This window comes from Camponotus vicinus, unplaced genomic scaffold (assembly GCF_025532165.1).
Source record: "Camponotus vicinus isolate PSW18456_S1 unplaced genomic scaffold, iyCamVici1.0 SCAF_5, whole genome shotgun sequence".
Lineage (NCBI taxonomy): Eukaryota > Metazoa > Arthropoda > Insecta > Hymenoptera > Formicidae > Camponotus > Camponotus vicinus.
Genome location: NW_028141977.1, coordinates 16,744,611 through 16,771,631, shown reverse-complemented (window position 1 = coordinate 16,771,631; position 27,021 = coordinate 16,744,611). Strand labels below are relative to the sequence as shown.

At 34.8% G+C, this 27,021-nt stretch overlaps 1 protein-coding gene across 21 annotated transcripts; it reads right to left on the bottom strand.

Moving 5' to 3' along the window:
- Positions 1-175: 175 nt before the first annotated feature.
- On the bottom strand, positions 176-26,793 carry Unc-104 (kinesin family member unc-104). Of its 21 annotated transcripts, none has more exons than XM_083100827.1 (29): positions 26,386-26,793; positions 15,988-16,165; positions 15,810-15,892; positions 15,642-15,720; positions 14,998-15,343; positions 14,650-14,905; positions 14,272-14,429; positions 13,997-14,142; positions 13,522-13,560; positions 12,559-12,696; positions 12,001-12,447; positions 11,680-11,885; positions 11,486-11,603; positions 11,031-11,203; positions 10,540-10,718; positions 9,724-9,861; positions 8,591-8,728; positions 8,133-8,251; positions 7,672-8,047; positions 7,502-7,592; positions 7,295-7,410; positions 6,659-7,202; positions 6,393-6,582; positions 5,705-5,952; positions 5,317-5,619; positions 4,577-4,864; positions 4,348-4,484; positions 4,161-4,262; positions 176-3,983 (listed from the first exon to the last, which is right to left on the bottom strand). In XM_083100827.1, exons 2-29 carry the CDS (start codon positions 16,085-16,087, stop codon positions 3,881-3,883), a joined length of 5,361 nt encoding a protein of 1,786 aa, XP_082956953.1. In that variant the 5' UTR covers positions 16,088-16,165; positions 26,386-26,793; the 3' UTR covers positions 176-3,880. The 21 variants fall into 21 exon arrangements, with proteins under 21 accessions (XP_082956953.1, XP_082956960.1, XP_082956965.1 ...); XM_083100834.1 differs by having other exon boundaries at positions 6,659-7,199; XM_083100839.1 differs by having other exon boundaries at positions 11,031-11,182.
- Positions 26,794-27,021: the final 228 nt, after the last annotated feature.

Sequence of the window (27,021 nt, the reverse complement as noted above, 5' to 3'; positions counted from 1 at the left end):
GTATATATAAAAAATACAAGTTCCTTGAATTATTTAATAAAATGTTTCAAGAAAAATGAAGAAATTCGCGTTTGTGACAGATCTTTCGTCAGTTTATTTTTATCTCCATAAAAACGCAAACGTGTAACGAAAGTGTTTAATACTCTCAGAATGGATGATATATTGTGAAGAGGACTTATATTAAGCATATAAGCTTTTTATTGACCGATTTATTACACGTTACCACTTACAGTGAGCCTCTAGCGAAAAATTCGAGTAACTATAATAATATATAATATATTTATAATAAATACTAGTTACAGCGTCGATGCACGTTTCCAATAGCAAACGATTAAACGAAAACATTTTTGTAATGTGAATGTTTAGTGGTATTACCTTACAAACCAAATACATGAACTTACATACTTGGTACAGATCCACATCATCGTTAGCCTTCTCATACATCTGACGATGATGATTCTCAACGTTTCACGAAATGCTTAAATTAACATTAAATTTATTTATATATATTTATATAATTTAGTTTGTATATTATGTATATATATAAGCGAACATGTGTCCTTTCGCGCGCTCTTTTACATATTTTCCCTTTCGCACATCTACATTCTCTCTTTTTTTCTTCCCACTTAGGGTTCTATCTCTTTCTTTCTTTCTCTTTCTCTCTGTGGATCTCTCTTTCAATCTCTCGTACATACTCTCATTCTCACCTTATCGTTCTTTTCTCTTATATTTTGTCTACTATATAATAATAACAATAATTATTAATCTCTCCAACGACTTAAATATGATGTAAACTCCTTCGTAATATGCATGTCCGCTCCTTTTTTCTCTTTTTTTCTCCTTTTGTCGTGTGTATCACTTTCTTTTCGGCGTAGTCGATAGAGAGTCTATTATGTTCAACTTATATAATTACGAGTTTATGTTTAAAATACATTACGGTGTGTCGTTAACAAAATAAAACTATCAAGTACTACAACAGTCAGCAAGCGAAAACGATAATAGTGAGGGGCATTACATTCGCGTAAGCCACGATTTGAGAATTGTCGATTCGGGGAGAGAGATCGAGGGAAAAATAAAAAAATCGGCCTCGAAATTGAGCGCGTAAGACTAGAATCAAGCGAGTTAAGATTTATAATCGTCTTCCGTCAAAATGCGGAGACCCCGAAATCGGGAAATCTTGTCCTTCGAGAGATATATCAAGGTACACGAAATCGATAGACCACTTCGATAAAATTTAGATTTATAATAAGGGGCAACATTTTAAAAATCGTTTTTCTTTCCACATGCAGTAGAATCCGGAGATAAAGTTCCTTTATACCAATATATTGATAATATTTAGATGATAACCGAGGAATATACGTTGATTTTAATAATGACGTGTGACAATAATTGAATTTATGTACTTGAATCGCGCTCCCAAGGTAGCACTTTGTCGGAATCCTGTGTCACACACAGCTCTCGAGAGAAGTATTAAAGAGAGCTCTCTCGGTATGATTAATAAAATATTTCCGATTGTGATACATGGGTATTTGATAAAGAGAGGGAACGTACTCTCGACGGTGGTACGGGGGTGAAGTCGAATAAATCGGAGTCCTGCTGCGCACCCCGAGTGTGCGTCAAGTGTCAATATATTTTATAATATATTGCCGCGAAAAATGCGCTATTATATATCTACGTAATACGACACACATCGAATGCCCATCTTTGAATATATTTCGAACTTGGACATCTCACGCGTATCGTCAATTAATATCAAAGATGTTGAGTTCTCCCAAGTGAGAGGTGCACAATAGAGACATGTATGTATTTATATAACATTGCACCCCTGTTATCCAAGTTGTCATACATAATTAGTAAGAGCCTCGGTGAACAACGTAATCGACCATGTTTATCGTCTCATTACGAGGAAATTATCAATCTCGGATCGTTGAATTCTATGACAAACGTTCGCTCGTCTTTGGGTTCTTTGAAAAGAAAAAGCCAGCGGCATGTGAATCTCTTTCTTTTCGAAGAAAATGAGATCGAACGGATGAGCACATGGCACACGAATCTTATTTTCTATCCCTTTTATAATTTTTTTACATTTCTCCAAATTTCCAACGAATAAGAATTTCCTCGTTAGATAGAATTATCGATTATGTTTGTCGGTTCGAGGATGTGTATTATCGTGCTCGCGTGGCGAACGAATTTTCGAGGAGAATTCGCTTAAATTCTAAGTAGACATGAAAACACGATGCGTCAGAATGTGGCGTCTATATCTCCATAGATTAACGTAATTTTATTTATTTATATCGCACGTATATCTTTGCGAGATACGATATACTTTGACGATGGTTTCGTCGTAACTTACATCGCATCAAAACGCGATCGCGTTATAAATGGAAAATTTCTTACATCGCATCAAGAGACACGTCTTGTTTTCTTGCCGATTTCTTCTCGCATTCATTCATGTTTCGAAGAAGTTTGCAATAATATTTTTCCATTTACTGCGGAATATATGAAAATTTTCCTCACATTTTTTTCAAATGGAGATCTTTAGAAACAGAAAGAGTACTCTTCATTTTCTTCTTATTATTATATGTATTTCTCTCTTTGCTATACATATATTAAGAGTTCATAATTTATTTATATAATTAAAATTGCCAAGTATATATATTAAAAGATAATATACAGGTACAGACAGGGGGATTTTTAAATATATTTTAAAACAAGATGAAATTACTCTATATTAAAGATAAAAGAACACAGAAAATATTCTATAAATGTTATGCTTCAAGAAATTGCAATTCTCTCTTTCTCTCTCTCTCTCTCTCTTTTTCTCTGTCCTTGCTTTCTGATTAGTTTTTCGCATTTTAGATGATATTCAAATCTCTTTTCATTCCGATGCGAAATCTCATTTTATTACATATATCACAATTAAAGCTATTTAAGAATCTTCAATTCGGAAGTCGAAATTCTTCATCGAGCGACGGTCAATCGATTGCGTGTACAATAATAGTACAACTTTTCACATTGTCAAAGTTAGATGCTCAGCATCGTCTAGATCTGATTCGCTTATCGAATAAATAAAAAAAAAAACATGAAAAGAGAATGGGAATGTAATTCTCATAGAAAATTGTATATTAATATTTTTTTCCTTCATCGTAGATACTTTTTCGAGAGTAGAGTACTAAGTGATCGTCAAGCTTGCGAATGAAATTATCAATCCCAAATCTCTTTGTTTCGTTCTCTTTTTTCTCTTTATTATTTCCTTTCTCTCCCTCTCTTTCTTGCCTTTTTCTCGCATACTTCTTTTATCAGATATATCTATAACGTGTATACCTTACCTCGTTTTCAATGATCATCTTAAGAATACGTTTATTAGGCATAAATGCATTTCTATCCTTCTCACACGTTGCATGCGTAAAGGGGTATATCACGATAGGTTACGTCAACGCGTCGTAGAAATAAAAGTTTCAACGGAAATATTCGCGCGTACGAATCTTTGATTTCGTCTCGTCGACGTGAAAAGCATTTCGAATATGAATTCGAAATGTACGGAGAGACGCGGAAACGGATTTTCCGATGTAATACAGTAATGTACTATAGCAATTGCATTTGTACGCGCGTTTGTAACTTCTTCGAAAGACGAGCACCATCTCCTTTTTCGCCCTAAACGTGTTAAGGAAACGCTGCGTAAAATAAAACGTCGATATTACCGTGCTGTCGATCGTGGATTAAATCTCAACAGCGCTCAGCCTCCACTCAAGGATTAATCAAAGACTAACGGGAATCGAAAGTTACACAAGTCTTGGGACTCTAAGGCCGAGTGCGACCAGCACAGCATTTTTTCCGACGCTTTTGCTATTGCACTCGTTACCCCGGCCATAGTATCGGCCACTCACTTGGTCTGATTGCACGGTTGCTCCAGAGTCGGTGTCAGACCGATTGGCGCGCCGTTGCTTAAATTCGATGCAGCCGGGCCTTTGCGTGCGAGTTTTGACCTACAAAACCGTATTAAGCATATTCTCTTCGTTTCCATGTAATTCATGCATATAAAATAATAATGTACTTGTATTTTTTTAAATTCTCAATAATTAAAATAATTCTAATAATATTTCTAATAATTAAAATAAAAACGAGAAAAAAGGACAAAATAAGTTTACGCTTGTTGCACGTACCTAATTTGACCAGCTAGGAGAGGATTAATTGCGTATAGCCAATCGTAGACCTCCTTATCGCCTAAAGTCTGCAGCAAGTATCCTCTGTGCTTGGTAACAACACTATAATAAATAAAAACAGATATTTTAGAAAGTTATACAATTGCACATATATTTATCTTTCTACATTTTTTCGCGAAGAGTTTACCTGAATGTATTCGGCACTTTCACCATGGCCAGCTGATCCTCGGAGTATTCAACTTGAGCTGTAGCTAAATTAATTAGCGCTCTTTCAACGGGATCCTTTTCCTCTCGGAAAATAAGAACATATGGTCGACGAACAGCCTGAAGCAAAGGAAAAATATAATATATTAGATCTTGATACACAGATACACGCATATATAGGCAAGAGAACGTAGGTTCAATGATGAACGCACCACCCAGCGTTTCTTCCAACCGTTGGTCTTGTGTTCGAGAACGTTCAAGTAGCCTTTCCGCGCAATGACCGAGCTAATACGTATTTCCTCCACCTCCGGTACATACAGTACCAAGTTCTCCTTCGACGGTGAAGATGAGCCCAACGGTGGCGGTGCGACTGTGCAAGTTTGATTGGCCGACTCACTCGCCAATATACTCTCCTGGAGCTCTTGCAATCTAGCCCTTTCCGGCGAACTTAACCTAAGGAGGCACGACTTAGACCTGCTCCATACTATTATATCAGCAGCCTGCAAGTAACACTCCAGCATAACCCTGAGCCAATCATGCTGGCGGTTGTCGATCTCGGTACGTCGAGACGAGTCGAGCGTCTCATTGCCACGAGTTGAAACGAATGCGAAAGCATAAATATTTTAGAAGCTATATCGTTTTAAAGAAGCGCGATATAATATGTAGCGAACTAAACTAATGTGTTGTGAATCGCCGCGGTAGGCAATAATAAAAATGTGATCGAGTGTTGTCTTTTTTTAATCACTTCAAAACAATCGATGTTTTCATTGACATTTTATGTAAAATTTATCGGATCAAAATTGTAAAATTAGTAATGAACGAATTGAGTATTGTTTTGTTTCAACTTCCAAGAATATCATATTGTTTATCTTGTTCTAAAGAGGAACGATGAAGCAAAGCGTGGACAACCGCTACTAGCAGGAGCACTCATGAGGCATGCAGGGAGGGTTACCTGCTTCAAGAAATCGCTAGCTCTCGCATATACTGACTCTTGAGACGAGGACGATATGACCGAGGACATCATAGACGCGGATAGATCGGTTATGGTGTCCTCCCCGGGTGAAACATCGGCAAGTAGTATCGGTTCTTTGCTTGGGATTCTTCCTTGGATAAGTTTAATATATTTGGTCGCCAATTCACGCTCCCTCTCGGTCATTTCCCAGGGTTCGTAAACATCTTTACTGGTCGAGCGTTTCAGTTTCACTGGGCTGGCATGTGGTTCGTTTGTGGCCTTTGCCACCATGTTACATACATCCTGAGACATATCAGAAAAATATGCATATATTATCGTATATCGTGTATATCATATATTTTAATAAATGTGGAATATATACAACTACCTTTTCACTTTTCGTGAAATCGTGCAGAGGTTTATTGCAGAATGGTAGTTTGTCGATGCCGAGTTTCTCCCGCAACAATAATGTGTGCCGCACTCTCTCTACTTCCTCTAGCCTCGTCAATTTCTCGAGCTCCCATTGATGATCAAATATGAGACTGTCTCCGCGCGGTCTCCATCCATGCAGATTCTCTTCGCCTCTGACATACGTGGAACTCGTATCCAAGACGCGACGTTGACGTCTTTGAACTCCTACAAATAAAGGGAAGGAAAAGGAATGGGTATCGAGTGAAAAAGAAAGGAAAGAACCCAAAATATGAGAAAATATAAAACATCTATTGCGTTTACGAAAAAAATATTTTAAGGAACTTTGTTATACCGAAAGATGGTAAGAGGCTTATAATGTGTTAATTAAATGAATATCTTATAGAATTAGAATAATCAATATGTATATAATGTTGGAATATTGCTATTTTTTTTCTCAAATTGGAGAATGATATCTAAATCACATTTTAATCCTTAAAATCCATCAAACACCATATCCAATATCTTTTATAAATATATACATTTAGATAAACAGCATATAAATGTTTTCCAGAGGAAATGAAATATATAATTTGATATGAGAATTCCATCTTAATGTGTGATATTAAATAAAACACGGGACTACACTATGGTTAGACATGACAAACCTGGGCTACCTGCTTCCGAAGAACGACGTAGCACTAGTTCGTAGACGCCGCTGAGTCGATTCGCTTCTTGATTGCGATAACTGCCGCTAAATAAGTGTTTAAGCGAACGCGGGCCGACTCTTGCGTCCCTTCCATAGATGATCATGCTCAGGTCTTTCGTGATGATAGCAGGTCTTCCACAGTTCTCCAGCTAATTGATACAAGTAAAAGATAATATCTCTACAAAATGTTTCTAAAAGTGATTTAAATATATTTCTGATACATACCTCGAGATACGCAGAAATGGTCATAAAGATTTGCTCTCCATAAGACGTGACTCGATTAAGCAGAGCCGAATTGTGCAGGGAGCTGTCCCAAGCTGCTTCGAATCTAAACATAGTGCGATCGTCACCGGGAATCTCAAGATATTCGCCAGGGAATAAGCCCAAGGAGAGTACAGATGAGTCATTATCCTCTTCCTCGGGTTCCGGGGTATTTCGGATACGGCCAACCACGAGCTCGCGCACATCCTTCCATCTCAATTCAGAAGCCGGTTCGTGCACAATGGTAATTCGTATACGTCGCTGTATACCTTGGTGAAGCAAAAACAATCCGCGACACGGCAGATCATCGCTGTGATCTACCACCGACGGCACGTACTCCCCGTTCGGTGCCAATTCGCAAATTTCGAACCACACCAATACATCGTACTTGGCATGCACGTGAGACGTGCTGGGAGACGGTAGAACGCTGCCGAATTTCGGCGAACGAACTGGTTGGCTGATCGGTATGGAAGGCGGAAGCATCCTCTTCGGTGGTTGTCGTACGCTGCTATGTAAACACAAATGTGTCTTGTATGAAAAGAGTTCTTACAAGTAAAATACAATAAAATAGAATTAGAGCATTTATCGATTAACACTCACTATTCCAGCTTCGCATCCTTGTGTAACGGATGTTGTTGATAATGACCAAACACTTCAAAGACGATAGGTTGTGTCTTCAAGTACTCTAAGAAGGATTTGGTAACCGTGACCGTAATCTGTATATTGATAAAAAATATTACCCATAATCTAATTCGGATAAAGCTCTTTCTGTTAATTTGAAACATGATTATTCTCGATAACACTTACATTTTGTACGTGATAAAATCCTGGTGGATTGCCCTTGCCTGTGTTCTTCACCGGTTCTGTCGAGAAAGCTTCGTCATGTCGATGTAGGAAGCTGCAAAAATAATTACATTGCAATGTGTTTACATTTAAAATATCACGTTTAAAATATGCTGAAATACAGGCGTACTTACTTGAATTGACAGAAAATGTCAGCGTATTCTGTAGAGATACCCATAGCTTGTAGGACCGTTACCCTAAAAGTGAATTCCGCGCCAGATTGCAAATGATCCGGCAAATCTTCCTCCTTCATGTCACTCGAAACCGAGCTATCGCCTCTGCCACTGTCAGCGTCCCCTATATCATCCTCGTCTTTCATGTCTTTCTGATTAATTTCGTTATGTCCCTCGACAACGCGTTCCTCGTGCAACACGATTTGCCGATTCTTCTCCAAAGTTTGAGCCAAAAGTGTATTACGTTTGTTATGCTTGTGCCCGCCAAATAGATCATCCTCAAAAGAGATTCGTGCTGATTGTCTGACGCCGCTTGAGTATTCGCTGTTTTCCTCTTCTGGAAGAAGGATACCTTATGTATGTCCTATATGTATATGATGGATATATGAAATATAACGACGGTATGGCTACGGATTACGTACCGACTACGGCTTGTACAGCGACCCGCAAGTAACCCTTAACATCGCCCTTCTCATTCACAATCGCTACTTTGTGAATTAACGGCACCGGATACATGAGATTGCTCAGATACACGAAGGCTCTAAAATTAGATTTAAAGTCATATTAATATTATGGCGATATATTAAAAAAAAACATAGAAAAGCAGAAAGAAGTTATAGTATTACATACTAATGAAGATTGGAAGTAATACAAATTTCATCTATAACTTCAATATATTTAGTTTTCATCATCGCTTTCATTATATTTTAATATCAAAAACATTTAGAATATATAAATTTTATGTTTTATATTGTATATGAGTTTTGTAATAATGTTAAAAAAAATGAAAATTAATTCATCATATTTTGAATAGCAGTAACAACGAATTACTTATATAAAGTAAAGTTAATTAAAATTCTGATACTAATTGTTCGTTTACCTGCCGACCATGCGGAACCACGGGAATCTATCGTAAAACGGATCGCCACCTGTGATAGATTCGATATTGAAATCTGGAGATGTAGGCGAGAGTTCGGCCTCGTTGTGATACATCTCGCGCATTAGCTCCAACCTTTGTCTGAAGAACAGAAAAGATTATTATCTACTACGAGTTCTACATAAGATACAGTTATGTAAATGTGATCGTAATTGGTGTGTTAAATCGTCAAAACGTGTTCAAAACTTGATCAAAAATTTCTTCAGCTGAACTTCTTCAAGAATTTTCTCATCTTCAGAATTCAAAGATCTCTTTGATCTTTTCATACGTACATATATCGATATTTTATTGTTACAATGAGAATAATATTCGCATAGATCCAATTATTTCATCCAATTTTTCTCATCCAGAAATTTTGTTCACACAATATGAAGCACAATATGAAGTGTATTATTTAACAATCATAAGTGAATGTTATATAATTGATAAAAAAATATTTGAAATATATAAACACACCTTTATTATAAGATGTAAAATTTTTGAATTTCTTTTCACGTCTAATATTTGTTTTTCCATCGTTTTCTTAATTGAGTTGTGTCGCAATCTCGAATATACACGTGCATATTAAATTGAAAAGCGAGATGGTGAGGACACGAGCTCAGCGGGAGATAATAAAGAAGATGTGTTAGTGTTTGAGATAGACGTGCACAGAATGTGAAGAGACACACTTCTCACATTCAGACAGCATAGAAATGTTCTTTACAGCAGCAGAAGCGGTGCTGCGTATAATAAACGCGATGGCGTAAATTTTTGCAGGGAAGAGGAGGAGGAGGGAGCTCATACATATCTATTCGATCCGATTTGTCACGTTACGCTATGAACTGAAAACAAACCATGCAGAATCGTCGAAAACGTTCGCGAGTTCCAAGTGCAAAGCTCGATTTCGTTTCTGATACCGGCGAGCATCGCGTTGCCATATCGAGAAAGCCTCTCACAAGACAGAAAGAGCGAAAAAACGACAAAAAACACGCACGGCGATAAAACGCACGACTGTTGCGGCCAGTAATGAAAAGTTCTTCGAGGCCGGGCGTAAAGCGTGTTAACATGGCGATAAGAGGAGAGCCTCGCGCACCAACCTCGAAGGCAAAAGATTTGCGAGCGAGAACTTCGGATTAGAGTAGATCGTAAGGCATTGGAAAATATCCTCTTTGGCCTCCGGAGTGCTAGGGCTCGAGTCCTCGTTGTACACGTGTCGCATCAGCTCCAAGCGCTGTCTACAAGTCAACATGTATTACCTTCGCTGTGCGTCCTTTTGTATGCGCTCTCTATCCGAATGTCGATTCAATCTAACAGAGATAAGCCGCGATTTTGCTTGAGTAGCAAATGCAAACTTTAAATATCTTTGATGCACGATGCGCCTGGGAGAATTTTTGATCACTTCGCGATACAAATATTATCACAAAATTGTTTAGTTTCCGTATTAATATTATAGTTTCCGACACACACGAGCAGGTAATCTTCAAAACATAATTTTCATTAAGCACGCAACAAGTGCATTCGTGCATTAGTAACGAAATAAAAGAGACTATTAAACGCGTTGCAGGAACAAATTTTATTTCGTTTATAGAAATAAATAATTGCACGATAATATTGTAGAACATGCTGGATGTACAATTTTAGTGATATGTATATATATATATATATATATATATATATATATATATATATATATATACACACACACACACATATATATAATGCAATTATAATTTAATTACAAAATTACTTAATAGAATATCGTTAACTTCTTCTCAAAAGATGATTAATTATGATATTAATTATGATACCTTATATTTTTTTTAAATATAAGATATGTGCATTTCATTTATACTTCTCTTTCCCTCAGCACGGATAGAAACTATAATAAAATATGAAATAAATATAAAGCAAACCTTAGTTTATCTAATGTCCAGTAATGCGTAGCACCATTTTTCGTATCCTGGACTTCAACAGCAACGATCGTGCGTGGAAACGGCCTCTCATCCTCATCTTCGTCATCCATGACGGGTAAAAGATCAGGTGGTAGTGGCGAATAAAGAGTATCCGTGAGTAAAGTAAATTGGAATTGAACCTAAAAGAGAAAATTAATGCAGCAAGATCTATTATGCAAAGAAAGTTCTTTTTTATAGGTTTTTTTGAAAACTATAAATTTTTAATGACATCAAGTAATGCCGTTTTTGTAAAATGTACGATATTTCTGCAAAAAAATATCGCAATAAAAAAACGTACATATACGCAAATCATACAAGTAAACGTAATTTTTATTATTTATCGAAAATATGCGAAAAAAGTTCATATCCGAAAGTATACAAGGACGCATTAGTGCAAAAGTCAAAAACACCAAAAAAATGTGCTAAAGTTTTTCATTATAAATTCACTGTACCTTCTTTTTTAGTTCAACAGATATGGCATTAGCCTCTTTAAGGAATATCGCGTTGCCCCAAAGATCGTCCCGTAAACTCGTAAATTGATGATATTTCCACTTGCGGAAGGCCCAAGCGGCCAGTTGAAACTCTCTCTCGGTCCAGTTGCTCTCTGCGTCAAACAATGGGTTGACTGAAATGCAAGCCATTACCAGGCAAAACAGTCAGAGAAAAGCCAAGCATTTTATAAAATAATACCGAGTTTACTTTACGAGAATATGCTATGTCCTATCAACAAGTGTGAATATGCTCCATTGCATGCAATAAACTTTCATAAGTCAATAGTGTGGTAACTTATGAAAAAAAAACATTCGGAGTGTTACACGTGTTAGGTAAGAGAATGCCCAATTGATCGGGCATAGCTATACCAAAATATATTAGACATTCGAAGAGCGATTATATTTTCCACACTCACCGAAAATATCTTCCTCGATATTGTTGAAATCTTCTGGCGTATAACTGCTGTACATAGACATTGTCATACTTTGTTCTTCCACTTGTCTCTGCAATGCGTCTATCCGTGCTTCGTAGCTCTATTCATGGAAACAATTATCAATTGCAATAATGTATATATGAATTTAGAGATCATATATGTATTTGAACACGTACCTTTCGTTGCTCCTCAAACAGTTGATCAGCTTCCTCCTTTTCTTTACGGAACTGTTCCTCCAATACAAGTAATCTTTTCTCCATTTCAACCTTTAGATCGATGCCCTGTTTTTCTAACAGCTCAACCTGTGCAAAGTCCCAGTCCGCGACTGGTTCAATGTTGCCAGGAGTTTCTGCTGGTGATCCATTTGCTATTCGTTCGCGTACTGAATGATTGAACAACAAGAAATATACAGTATTTTACTCATATATTATCTCTAGTAAATATCTATAACTTCGTAAATCACATACATATCAAATATTATAGATGCTTTATAGTACCTTGATCAGGATGATTAAATCGGAAAACGTGACTTTTTCCCAGGATAACGCGCGAACCAGTCGTCAAAATAAGCGGTTCGGTCACTTCGCGACCATTGACATAGATCAAAGCTCCTTTCTTCGGTATAAGAGTTATGATGCCCTCATGATTTTCGAAAACACAATGTTCGCTTAGTATATGCGGGCCGCATAGCTGAATATCCTGAGGTATAATAGCTTCAGCGCTACCGATGCGCGTAAATCCGTCTTTGATATAATAGATCAGACATTCCGACATGAGAGGATCCTCGTTTAGATTTACCAAATGCGGTGTCTTTTTCGGTGAGAATACACCCACTGTGACACCATCCTCTTTCACAGCGACTCCCATTTCGGCGAATACCGCTTCGCGTTGCAGACGAATCGATTCCGTTCGTTTCAGCTTCTCTTCCCACGTTTCGTTCAATTCTGAAACAGAAGTAGAATTAGTTAAAATAGATAATTTATTAAAAATTAGTTAAAATACGACAATTTATTAAAAATTATAAAAATATACATTTTTAGAATAATCCCAGTTACCTGCGATCAATTTTTCAGATGCTTGCAATTGATCAACTGCTTCTTCGGCGATAGTAGATGTAGTATGGGAGGGGATTCTCGGCCGTGTCTCCTTGGTATCCTCTTCATTTCGCTTGTTCGTTCTGATAATTTCATCCCCTGTAAAATAAGAATGGTCAAGAGTCGAGAAAATGCAGTCATATGTTAGAATGGCAAGCCTGCGTCGGAGTCGGTATCATGTGTGTCGTAATGTAAACATCAAAAGCCATAATTAAAGCAGTGGCGTAGATGAAGAGACATATGTCAGAAGCTGTAGAGAGTTTATATATCGTGTTGCTAATTAATTAATCAATCCTTTTCAAACTTCAAAGATATAATTCGAATAAGTTGTGATGTATTTAGAGCACCAACATAATTTAAATATGTATAATTATGATATAATGTATATCACCATTCGATATCTATTATATGCATTTTCGATTATAAATTTAATTAATTTTTTTAACATCTTTATATATTATCTTCATATATTTTTTATCTTCTATAACGTAACACTTTTATTCCATTTATTCAATAATTTACACATTCTTGTTCTTGCAAACAATAGAAGCATAATCGATCATCAATTTACACAGCATTGATTAAATTAATTTCACTTAAATTTTAATGAAAAAAAAATTATTGCGAGATGTTAACTACACCAGATATGAAGGAGGGAAGCGCAATCGCGATAGATATTAACAGGACAGACGTACATTAAATGAAGACAAAAGAAAATTCGTGAAGCAAACGTATAAAAGAGGAAATTTATATATATATGTATCACTGATAAATATATTTTGCGCTTGACAATTAAATATAAGCGCATAAATGAAAGAAAAATAATAAAATGTCTACGACAGAGGCGTAAGAGATGGACGATGCCTCATGCCTGTCTTGGCTGTATTCTTTGCTGTTATATGGATTGTTAGCATTTTTACTTACTAGATTCTTTCTTTTCGTACGTAACTTTGCCATCTGGCCCTATGTCGAGCGCAAGGGGAAACAAAGAAAAAAATACTATGTGAATGAATTGCCTCTATCGCGCGCTGTGCAATGGCAATTAATTTATAATCAAAAAATTAGGTTTTTTATATGGCACGTATGTGTTAATTCCTACATGACAACAATATTACTATGTAAACTATATTTAAATTGTAGAAAAGACGATCAACAATTAGCATAATATATAAAATGAGAATCATATATTTACAACGATATTAATTATATGTAATGCACATATCCTGTGAATTTATTAACAGAGTCTAATTAGGGGATTATTTATATTTGCATTTAATTACTGATCAAGTTTTATTCAGTCTGTCTTCGTCTCGTATGCTTTCAATAATAAAGAGCTTTTTATATATATAATCCAATTCTTTTATATTAATTTTTAAAAGCTTACTGAAAGAAATGATACCTTTACCTTCTTGAACATCGATGCCTTCCTGTTTTAGAAGTTCCCGTAGTTTCTGTATTTCTTCTTTGAGTTCTCTGATAAGTCTGGCATTCGCGTCTTCATTGACGACGGCCTTGCAAACGATCTGTTTCGCTCTGTCTGCATATCTATCAATACAACCAAAATCTTTTAGATCTAAAATAATTAACGCTTCAATATACATATTTTAATTCAAATTTTAGGAAGTCAAAAATTAATTTAAAAAATATATATAACAAACAATGAAAATTTCTTACCGTAAAGTCGAGAGTGTCTCATCGTAATTGATGTCGGCAGGACTAATTGCTGCAATCATAGCAGTTTTTGAATTTCCGCCCAAGTTCTCCCGTAATAACCATGTTAAAACTGAGTCTCTGTATGGTATGAAATCGGCCTTTTTCTTCTTTTTCGTTGCCTATAAAGAAACAAAAATTCACAAAAAAGAATAATTATATATTACTTGTGTATAATTAATTTATTTCGGAAACTCTAATTTTAATTTCAATAAACTTACCGCCTAGCAATCCGCGATAAAGCAACAAACAAACGCGTAATAATATGATATATTTCAATATGATATCAATATGATATATTCGGTATTTAATGTAACGTAAAAATTTGAGCAAGATACTTACAATTTCGGCTAGGGCACTGATAACCTTTCCGAGAGTTGTCAGACTCTTGTTAATATTAGCTCCTTCCTTCAATCGTGTACCTTTAGCACCTGTCGAATCAGCTCTCTCGGATCCAGCTAAATCAACCAGCGATATTTTACTAACTTTCTCTGTCATCAAACCGGTGGCGCAGTCCTGCTGCTGTTGTGTAAAGAATATAGTGAAAACAGCGTGCGATCTACTGGATGTTTCGTTCATATTTGTTGCTGCGACAGTTCTAGAATGATTGCAATATGATTTCCAACAACGTATTAAACATGTTACGAAAAGAATTTATATAAATAATTAGTATGTGGTATTTAAACTAACCTGGCCTTGTTACCCTCGTCTATAAGATCGTGAATATCTTGGTACGACAGTACAGCCAATTTGGAAAGATCTTCTACGTAAGGTCCAAAAAGAGGGTGCTCCCTTACTCGAAGATTCCCCCTGTTTTTCGGATTCAACAAGTCGCGCACTCTCTCGCAATAGATTTCCATATAACTCACTTCTACCGAATACTTCAATCGTTCATTAGACGTATAGCTGATTTTCTTAAACAGATCCTTGCATATTTGCGGTATTATTCCTTCCTGTCCATCTTCTTGCTTACCCATCATGGTGTAAGATTTACCGGCGCCAGTTTGACCGTATGCGAAAATGCAAACATTATAGCCTGTATCGCAAAACAAAATAAATTATATAACGTCTATAGTAAAATGTACAAATTAATTTTGATTAATTTTTTTGAAAAATAATATATATGTAAATAATATATTGGTTTCAATAAATTTTATTTAAAATATAACTTTAATAGTTGATAATGTGTGACTATATTTACAGTTATTTCTTGTACAAAAGCTATTACATTATTCGTATGGTTTTAAATACGAATTTGTTTAGTTATTTTTTAACGAGTCATTAAAAAAAAGATTTTTAAAAAATTTCCACGTAATCTGTTAACTAATATCTACCTTCAAAAGCGTGTACCAACATTTCTTCGCCGATATCTTTGTAAACCATGAGTTGAGATGAATAGTTCTCATCATTTGGCTGCACAAATATGAAAATTCATCATAAAATAAATATAATAATATTATCTCTTAATATTTTTCATTAAAATGAAAAACAGATACACTTACGTCCATAGAAAAGTAGGAATAATCATAATTGAAGCTTTTGACAGCGTCTTTGCTTCCCGGTGTGGCTTTAGGATTCACTATGGCTATAATGTAAAAATAACAGGTATAGCATACATTACGCAGCGTAAGTTTATGCATTGTTGGTTATGCATTTAAATTATGAGTTAAAGAAACTTACAAGTAGTGTTCCCTGTCATATCTATGATACATTGTGCCTGACGAGTGATTTCGCGGTGGTTGAAGGGTCGTACCCTCACCGCCACCTTAACCGACGACATTTTTCTTGTTTTTTTTTAACTTAGCGTCGGATAAAGCCGGCGGCGGTGCTGGTGATAACTTCCTCTCTATTAAACTCTCTACAACAAAATTTTATTTCAATTGTTATAATGTCATCGTCGAATTTATTAATGGTAATTTATATTATTAATAGTAAATTATTAATTATTATTTATATTATTAATATACATAATAATGATTTATATTATTAATATTAATAATAAATATTAATTATTTATATTTTTAATAATATAACCGATAAATTTCTTAAGTCAAAGTTCATCTTTCAGACAGAAGAAAATCTTCTTGTAAGTAACAGATCAATATTAGAAATTCATTAATATTTAATCTCAATTGCGACATCTGTGTAATTATTAATTTATCTTAAGTAGTTGAAATATTATTTTATTTTAAACAGTTGCTTATTTCAAGAAAACACAATGTAATGCAAGAACAATCGAAAAATAGTTGTGAAATTTAGTCTTCATATACTTATTTAAGAATACATATCTGAAAATTATATATATATATATATATATATATATATATATATATATATATATAAATTATTTATAATACTTTAGCATAAGTAAAAAAAAAGAAAAAATGTAAGGCGTAGTTTATCTTTATTTGTGGCCTGCAGAATATCTTTCACACAGAAATAGAATTGCATTAATCGTTAACACAAACCACCAACAATGAATAAATTATTTTATATCAGAATTCTCTGCTCTCAAGAATTCATGTATTTTATAATCTTTCTACAATCTTAATTTACAATCTTAATTTATGCAAATGTGTGTTTTACATTATGTTCAAGGATGCTATTAAATCAAGTGAATCAATAAGAAATTAGTAAATTTTTTTTTTAATGTATTTGATGGTAAATATTTAAAACTCGAAAATATTAAACAATTAAATTCCTATTTACAAATCATAGAACGAAAAGGATTAGGTAAAACCTGAGCGATACAGTAATAAACCAGTAAAATGAAATAATTTACACTTACAAATGTCGTTGAAGCATAGTACGGGTCATTGATCCGTACAGAAATACGTAGATTTTATCGGAGAATAATTAATTAATATTCGCGCGCGCGCATGATCTATTCGTGAAAAGCTAGAGAAGTCATATCATGCCGAAAATGAGATTACAACTAACTTGTGAATATTTGAAGAAAATAGATATAAATACTTTGAGAAAAGAGAAGAATAATTTACATAAAATCCATTTTTCAAATGTCAAATTATTCTCTTCCACAAATAAACCTCGCAATGTTGTTATATAAAAAGAAATAAAAGTATACAGAACATATGTGTATAATTATGTAAATGAGTTATCTCTGTAATGTGAGTTATATTTTCTTAAAAATTTTCATAAATTAAATATGATTGACAAGTAAAGCTTTCAAATAATTAACATTTGCACTATTCGAAAATCAATCTCTTCTTATGCATTTTTTATCTTATTTCGTTATTTTTTTAACGAAAAAGAAATGTAGATTTATCTTTCGATAAAATTCTCATTAAATATTTAAAATGTCCTACATTTTCATACTAAATTAAGATCAGTTAAAAAGATTATTTAACGATGTAATCGAGAAAAAAATTGCAAGGAAAAACAAATGTTTTAATTACTAAAAATTAATTAATAAAAAAAAGAAAGAAGTGTATGTCATATGAAATAATTAGTTAATATATTACAAGACATATTTTTCAGTGCACAGTGAAAATATTAAATAAGAGTTAAAGAAATTGATTTTTTTCAATTAACAGCGTCTACCTTTCGCGATTTTATAGAACACCTTAAATCGCAAATGTAAATTCTATCATCAGGATGTGAGAGGCTCGAAGATGTACGATACGCGTGGAGAAGAACCATAGGAACGTTGGACGTCATCACATTTCAAGAAGATATCCCTTCTGCGAGGCCACCTTCGTAATTGACGTACAAAACACCATCACGGCAGCGGTGTGATCGATACGACGGCGTCCGAGTACTGTTCGCGGAGGAAGGTCCGGAAGGGGCGGAGGCGAGGAACAGCGTATATGTGGATTTTTACGATCGATCGTCCACACGGTCGAAGGATACGTGGTCGGGTCTTACCTTCGGGGAGCGCCGTTCGTTTCTCGTCTCTAAGCGAGAAGAAAAAGATGCGGACTGTGATGAGAGGAGTCTCGCGAATGAAATGACCTCGCGAGGAAAGGTGACTCTCTCCAGAGGAAGATCAAGAGTCGCGGTGCTTCACGTCGGCTCACTATACGTCACTACGTCGGCCATCCGCTGGACGATCCGCGATCCACGAAACCTTCGTAAGCGGACATTATAGCGCGTTTACCCACGTAACACTCACGCGTGTACACCCGCGCACGCACATACCCCTGTGCGAATTGCAGCCTGCCTGCTTGTCCGTCTGTCTACCTGTCTGCCAAGCGAACTTCGGTGAATTCGCTTCTCCGCTCTTGCAATGCCACCCCCGTTGTTACCCCGTCGTTGTAGCGAGTACTGACGACGTGTACCGCGGGCGCCTGCGTGGTGCTCCGTCGTCGTCGGGGACACAGACTCGTGTCTAGAGTAGGGATACTTAAGTTTAGTAGGGTACTGATACTTCTCTACCTCTTTGATATCGAATCAGTATCGATATTTCTCTCGTTAGTTCCAGGAAAAGCATTTTGTTTTACCATTATTTTAATTAATAGCAACAGAAGCAATTGATATTATTTCGTCTTTTCTTCGCCGTCTTTCTCTAAGATACGATAATATTTTCCTGTGATATTGACGTCTTGTGATATTCACGCAAAGAGATGCTATTCTTAAAAGACAAATCATTATTATGAAATGAGTTTCTAAACTGAATTAAAAAGCGTCTTCTTTCATTTATATTATTTTCTGTATCTTACGGTTGCACGAATAAATATGTTTTCTTTTTTTATCGTATTATACAATTATCTTATTTTAAAACTGTCAAATATAATTATGATAAACAAATCATTTAATTTTATCATTTATATTTACTGCTCCACTTCCTAATTTATTCTCTCTAATTATCGTTATTTATTTATGTATTTTTTGAAAAAATACCTTAAAAGAGCGCATGTATAAAAATTATGTCGTTGGCTAATTGTTAAGTTTATGTTTAAAATCAGATTGGGGGGGTAAAGTGAGAGTGTTTATCGCTATCAAATGTTTTATTTCCCAGTATGTATAATATTCGTGGATGAAGAAATAAAAATGTCCGTATCCTATTAAATTAAAGTATCCCTAGTCACAACCCGTGTCTCGAGTTACCGTGCCGTATTTTAACCACTAAGGGGGTAGAGAGAAGAGGGAGAGCACAGAGTAGGTAGCTACAAACCACGCGCGAATGCCTCGTAAGGCGGTTGTAAGGGTTGTAATATTCGCTTCCTGCCACGCGCGCAACTCATGATTTCCTCGCTGGATGGTACGAGAAACAAAGTACCCGAGAACGCAAATATCTTCCACTAAGTAACTCCGACTTGAAGGCTGAAGGTGAAAAGACACAGCGAGTTAATTAGAACGCAGTTATCAGAATTTATCAAATTATCTTGACGTACACGACATTCGTATTAATTAATTTGCTAGAGCTGTTTTTCATTCGAAAATAAACTTGTATCATCTATTCTTTGACAAAAAGGCAGAGTGTGTGCACGCGTGCATATATATAAGGGAGAGAAGGGTAGACTCGACACCTGAGTGCACCAGGTGCACGTTGATCTAATTATGCTGCTGAATAGCAGATATTTCAGATATTATCGCGCAGATTATAAGAGCTACCTGTAGATATAAAGTCTTTTAAAACTTTAATTTGTTTTTTATATATCTAGGTCGCGAATGACAACAAGGCATGATTTATGTGAGTTTAAATCTCGACAAGATTACAAGGTAATCAACTCTAATGAATGTTTAGAGAGAGGGTGCGTTTGTGGATTAATTATTTAATGAAAAAGAAGAAATTATTAATTATTAATTATATAATTAAAATCACGACAGACTCCAACATTAAGAAATCAGTAAAAATTTAATACGCACTTGTGTTAAATCTTATTAAATCATACAGAAATTAAATATTATATAGGATAAAAAATATGTTTATGTAATTAATAATAGTAGTTTATTGTCTATACTCGAAATGTAAATTTGTCAAACCCGAAGTCAATCGAATGCTATTCGGGTCTTTTTACGTTTGGCTGTGAAACTAACAATAATATCGTTATATGAAGAAATCAATCGGATATTTTTATTTAACACAATTAATAAATTGTTGACGCGTAAACATTTATTAAAATTTTCGTATGAGTTGATTTATAAATGATAGACGTCAAACTTGGTAAAAAAAGTAGATCAAAAGATAAAATAAATCTGATTTATAAATAAAAACTGAAATAATTAAATAAATTTTTGATTAAATATCCGATTCTCATCAACATCGTATAAGAAAAAGCTTTTTACTTAATTCCTACTTAATTAGCTTATTTAATCACTTTTCATACAGTCGATATCAAAAATAAATTTGACAAGTTGTGTTAAAAACGCGTTAAATATTCCGCAAAATCGCGAGTTTATAATTTTAATGAATTTTTTAAACAGAGTAAATATTTTTTTCAAGGTATTGAACAAGACCAATAATATCTCAGATATTTTTGACGTCCTTTAGATATCCTTGCGCGCTTTTACGTGACTTTATATTGTATAATACACAAACAATTCATTGTGTCGTCGAATGAATACATTAAACATGTCATCGTATATAAGAGATACATTGATTATTAATACCTTTCAGCTTTTATAACACAGTATATACATTATATATACGTTTAAAGCGAAGATGTATATCGAGCATGGATATCAGTGCGTTCTAAATATGAGTTTTTATAATAAAAATCGGACGATGATTAATTTGATTATTGCATTTGAAATATAATATTAACTAAGAAATAATATCAGACCTATTGTAATCTCAGAGATCCAGAGATTTGGAATTCAGTTCAGATCGGGCATAAAAATGCTTTTACTTATGTGATGAGAATCATTTCTCAACTCCACAAAATTTTTGGAAAATTTTAAAATGATGCACAATGTTCAAATTGAATGTTCTATCCATGGAAAATGTTTAAATGACCTTCGCATTGAGATGCACGAGCATTATTTATCGGAGATGGAAGGATGAAGAGAGACCATTCTTACGCGAGCTACCCTCATGTTATGATAAAAGTTCTATACAGACATACTGTATATATACTGTATGTATAACTCATATACGTTATATACCTATAAAGAAAAAAAATTCTCTGACATGGCTGTTATCAAGAAACAAAATAGTGTTTCGCGTCAAGTCTATGATTGACTATTGATCAACGATTTTGCATGTATTACATGCATACACACGCACACGATAAATTAATTATACATATTCAGGATATCTATTCAAATTTTGTAAAAAATTTCTCTAAAAATTCCCTGATCTTACAGATATTTTTCTTTGAAATTTCAGGTAAAAAGAATATTTTAAAAATTTTTTAATGCAAATTTCTAAAATAATATTTTTACTGTGCGTTTTCTAATGCATTTCATTCATATCAAGGAAAAATACAGAGCCGTTTAAGTTTAAATGTTACATTTGCAAATATACTGAAAAAAAAAAATTAATAGCTTTCATAAGATAAACATTTTTCACTTGTATAATATTTTCTCATTTTATTATAACTAAAATAATAAATATATATATATATATATATATATATATTGCATTTACATATTCAATATTTTGTTAGGATATTGAATATGTAAACAAAAATAAATATATATTTATAAAAGAATATTTTATAAAACATTTTTTTAGTATCAATAAAGTTCTATGGGAATTCTGCAAGTATAAAAAATCACTGAGAATTCCAGATTTTCTTAAGAAAAAAAAATATTTTTTTTTATATATATTAATATTTTATAAAATTAAAAAATTGGTATTCGACAATCTCGTCGAAATTACATAAAATTCAAAGGCATTCGATATCACTTCGGTGAATTTCATTCACGTCCTCAGGCGTAAGTCATCGCGCGGCATTCTAGCGGGAAATCTCATTTTGCGAAATGAAGGAATTCTTTGGAAGTCACCCCCGCGCCCAAGGGGGGGAAGGTAGCGGCATGTAGATTCACCGATGTGCGCGATCGGCCATCAAGCTGCGGATGAGTCGAGACCGGAACATTACGAGACCGATTAATCGTTCATCCGTTCGACGCGGCCTTACCTCCAGGGGACGAGGGTGAAAACGTCGCGTCACCCTCCGCGTTCTCCGAATACGATTCGATGACGGTTTACGCCCCCGGAACGCATTTCCATCTACGTTCTTCCCACGAATCTCTCGAGTGGCATCGCGATACCGGCATAGCACTAAGGGTGGTGGTTGGAATCAACGTGGCCGCCCACATACCCGCGCCCGAGTTTACACGTGTACACTCGTACACACATGTATACATATATATACATACACAACTAAACATATACACACACACACACAGATGAATTACATCGATGTGAGACGGGTGGAGAGTTGCGCGCGTCGATCGACAACACCGTGGTGGTCCAGGGCCGTTTCTCTGGCCGCTTTCTCGGTTTATGGACCAATCGCGTCGCACCTAGAGGGAGAAAATCAATAGCTCGCGGAGGCACCGAGTGACGTCAGCTTGCAACCCCGACGATCGACCGATGCGACGCAGGCGGCGCCGGCCAATTTTCACAGAGCGCAATCAATAAGTAAAAGATATCCACGACATCGCCGATGGTACCGCGCGCGCAAAACACACACGCCTACACACGCTCGTATGTCCGCGCGCGCTCTCTCTCTCTCTCTCTCTCTCTCTCTCTCTCTCTCTCGCTCTTGCTTCGACATCAACGTCGATTAACCATACAAAAATCATCCCCTTTTCGTCACCGACACGCCGTCCCGAGAGCGAATTATTAACATGTAACGTGTCCGCCGCGCGACGCGACGCGACGCCCGGCGTCGTCGCGTCGGTCGTCTCGAGGAACGCGACATTTCCGAGAAGGAAATTTCGGGTTATACGGAAAATTTAACGAGTCGAGTCGAATTAACGAGGGAGTCTCGTAAAATTTGTTGACACGCTTGTTCTATAGAACAAGACACTGTTGCATAAGATGACATAGAATGACTCATAACTTTCGCTTGCACTTCCTTATATGGATTCTACGATCAATTTCGAGTCAATATTTCTTTGGAAAAAAAGGATTCTTCTCTAATAAGTTTTTAGCATTCTAGGTTGCTAAAAAAATTTGCAGATTTTATTATTTATTTTATAACGCCATGACATTTTTTGTTAAAAAGAGAGAACACGCGAAAAATATACCTTTCGCATGTTTTATATATCCAGAAGAATTATATATAAATTGTAGAGAAAATTTATTTTCATGAAACATCAACCTTTGAAAGCTCTTTGATTTTACAAAACAAATTCTTATTGATTTTTCTTCATCCATTTCGCTTTATTTAATATAGCACAAATATATGTGTATGTATATATGTATAATAACATAATAAAGTTATGACGATATTCATTTTTGAAAAAAAGCTATTTTTAATTATTTGATGGATGTTTTCGAAAACTAGAACAGTCACAATTTTAACTACGTATAAATTCATACAATATAAAGTGATGTCAATTTCTGAGAATATTGGATGTCATTTATTTTCACGACATCTGTATTTTTAATAAGACGTCACAGATACTGAAATTTTATTATAAAATTCAAGCTTTTTTCTAATAGCTCTTCTTAAAAAAGTCAATTTAAAATATTCATAATAAATATTTAGTATTTATTTATTTTCCACCCACGCACTTTCTATTTTAATTTATTCGTTTGAATAGTTTAATTTGGTCAGAAGCAATTTAGATGTTTAATTTAGTGACATGTTTGTTAACAAAAATGATTTCAGAATATAGTAAATAATTTCTAATTGAAAAAATAACAGTTTTATAAAATATATATCCAATATTTATTGTTTCTTTCATTTCCAAATAAAAAAATAATGTCGCTTATTCTGATTTCAATGTATCGATATATGATAAAAAGCAATTATCTAAAAGATATTATTAGGAATTTTAATGTTATCAATATTATCAGAATAATTTTTTTTTCTTGCGTAAGATTAATTTTTTCTTTCTTACTTAAAGAAGAAAATTAAAAGTGATTGACAATTGAATTTTCACTTTCGAAATATAAACGCGCTCTAATCGAAGAGTGAATCGACGAATAATCCCATAATGTTACAAAAGATTAAAAATTATATACGTGTCATCCAAAATATCGAGTTGTTAACGAATTCGCAATTAGTAGTCACAATACTCGAAACATCGATTATTACTGACCTACCTTAGCCCTTTGCACTTCGTTTATATCACGAAATGTTGCCTATGGTCTGTCGTAACTTTCGAACCCTTCAATCCTCTTTGTACTCCCGCCCCTGTTCAAATCGTTATCCTCATGCCATTTCAGTCAATCTGGAGGTACTCACTATCTATAACGATCTGTGACGGGAACGTAAGGGTCAAAACGTAACGAGAATGATGGGACAAATTGATCGAAGATTGATGTCATGGAACAAATTTGAAGTTAATTCTTCTTTAACAAAAAAAAAGTTGGTTACTTTCTCATTTCTAAATTAAATTGAAAAAATTATTTTTTTTTAAATAAAAATCGAGGGCTTGTGTGAGTAAATAATAAAATATTATAAGGCATAATCGCTAAATTAAAATGACCATATAATCAATTTTAATATTTATCGAATTGTAAAAATCGTAATTAATATACCAATTACCAATTCAAATACAAAATTTAATCTTCGACCCACTGAATATTATTTTATATACAACTATCTATGTTGCATTTTGTTTTTCGCCAATTGAAAACGTCAATCAAATTTTCAATTAATCGATTATCTCTCAAAATTCACAGAATTATATGTAAGCTTACATGTAATATTAACATTCAATTCAAAAATAATCCCTTTATATCGAATATTAATTAAATATTCGATATAAAGAGATTAGTATTCAAAATTATTATTTTTAAAGAATTTAATGAAAAATACGCGAAAGAATGACGTTTAAAATTCTCGATATAGGATAGATATATTTAATAATAAATAAACAAAAAAAAAACAATACAGACCGATAGCTACAAAGATATACGAAGTATAGCAACCTGGATAACACACGAGTATAAATAAAAGGGATGAGTATAGTTATAACAATGGAGAAACGATAAATAAGATATAGCGTTTTTCATTTTTTTATAAATATCGAGTTGTTGATTTCTTTCTTGCACTGTTCAATAAAAGTAATACCATGTCGCTTTTGGTTTTTTAATTTTTTCTGTCTCCTCTTCGTTCTATTTCGACTATTGATTTCACGTCTACCGCAGAATATGCAAAATATACCAACATTACGAGTAACTAAAAATAAATAAAAATATCTCGTAATATTTACACTGAAATAATGCACCATTTATCGTGAAAATTCATATCCATTTCTTATTCCATCCCTGTATTTTAACCCTCAACGTGCAACGCGTGAATCGCTCAGGATATAAGTACATAACACGAAATTCAATCGACCACCTTCTTGTATCATTAATCGCAAAACTGTGATGGCTTCCAACAACAGAAATCATTTTCGCAAATAAATATAATGCAGGAAATCTGAGATACTAAACAGATTTCATCCTGCCCTTTCGATAATTTCGATTGCCAAGTGCTTCAGTATGACAATTTCTTCAAAATTCTTACGTGTAATTTATTCATATATGTATATATACATATGTAACTTATTATTTTTCAATTTCGAGAATTTTAATATACGCAAGTTTAAAATTATGAAAGATCAGATAAAATCGAAAATATATAACGTTTACCTTGAAATATGAAGAACGACGCGATCTGTTTCCGATATATCCCGACATAAAATGACAGGTGAAACGGCTCATTTTTTACGTTTACTCCAAAATGACAAACAAAGGCGATTCGATCGTCCCGGCGCTCCGAAGCACTCGATGCCCTCGCTCGCTCTCGTCGTCGATAAAACGCTGGCCGTTTAAATAAATAATTATTACGTCGCGTTCACACAATGTTGCGCTCGCGAAACCTTACTTTAGCCTTGTTTTGTAACGACGATTGACGACGAGAGCAGCGATCACGACGGCGTGCAAAGTGAAAATCGCGCGAGTAGCGTAATCCGTGGCGCGAAACGCGAGCGAGATATACTCACCAGATATGTAGGCAGTGACGTGAAAACAGCTGAGCTCCTACGGCCATACTGGCTCCTGGCGGCGTTCCTCGTTCCTCGGCGGCAGCGAGCGCGTCGCGTCGTACACGCTACGCGTCGTGGACCGACTTCCCCGTGTCGTGGCGAACGATCGATTATCACGCGATGTTACGAGAGAACGCTAGCCCTTTTTCCCCTGCGTCTACTCTCCTACTTCGCGTTCTACGAAAGGCGCCCCGTTCCGTGCGTTCCTCTTCAATTTGCCACAACCTCGCGCGGTTCACGGGCTTGCGCTCTCGTCTCTCGTCGAGTTCGCTCTCTCTTCGTAAAGATCACGCGCGCGCATGCAGATTACTTTTCTTTCTCGAGTGACACTCGGGTGATACATGCAAGTTTACCACTGATTCTCGAACATAACCTTGTTTTCTTTCTTTGTCGGGGGATAGTCGAGAAATTTTGCACGATGTCTCCTCCGATCCATGCTCTATATGCGCGGGAATCTTTAAAGTATTAAATTCAAATTTGTCATTTCTCTAGTAATTTGTATTTATATTTTTAATGGATATCAGGAAATTTGATTATGCACAAATTAAATTATAAAAACTTGATAATCTACTTAATTGAAAAAATCAATTTAAT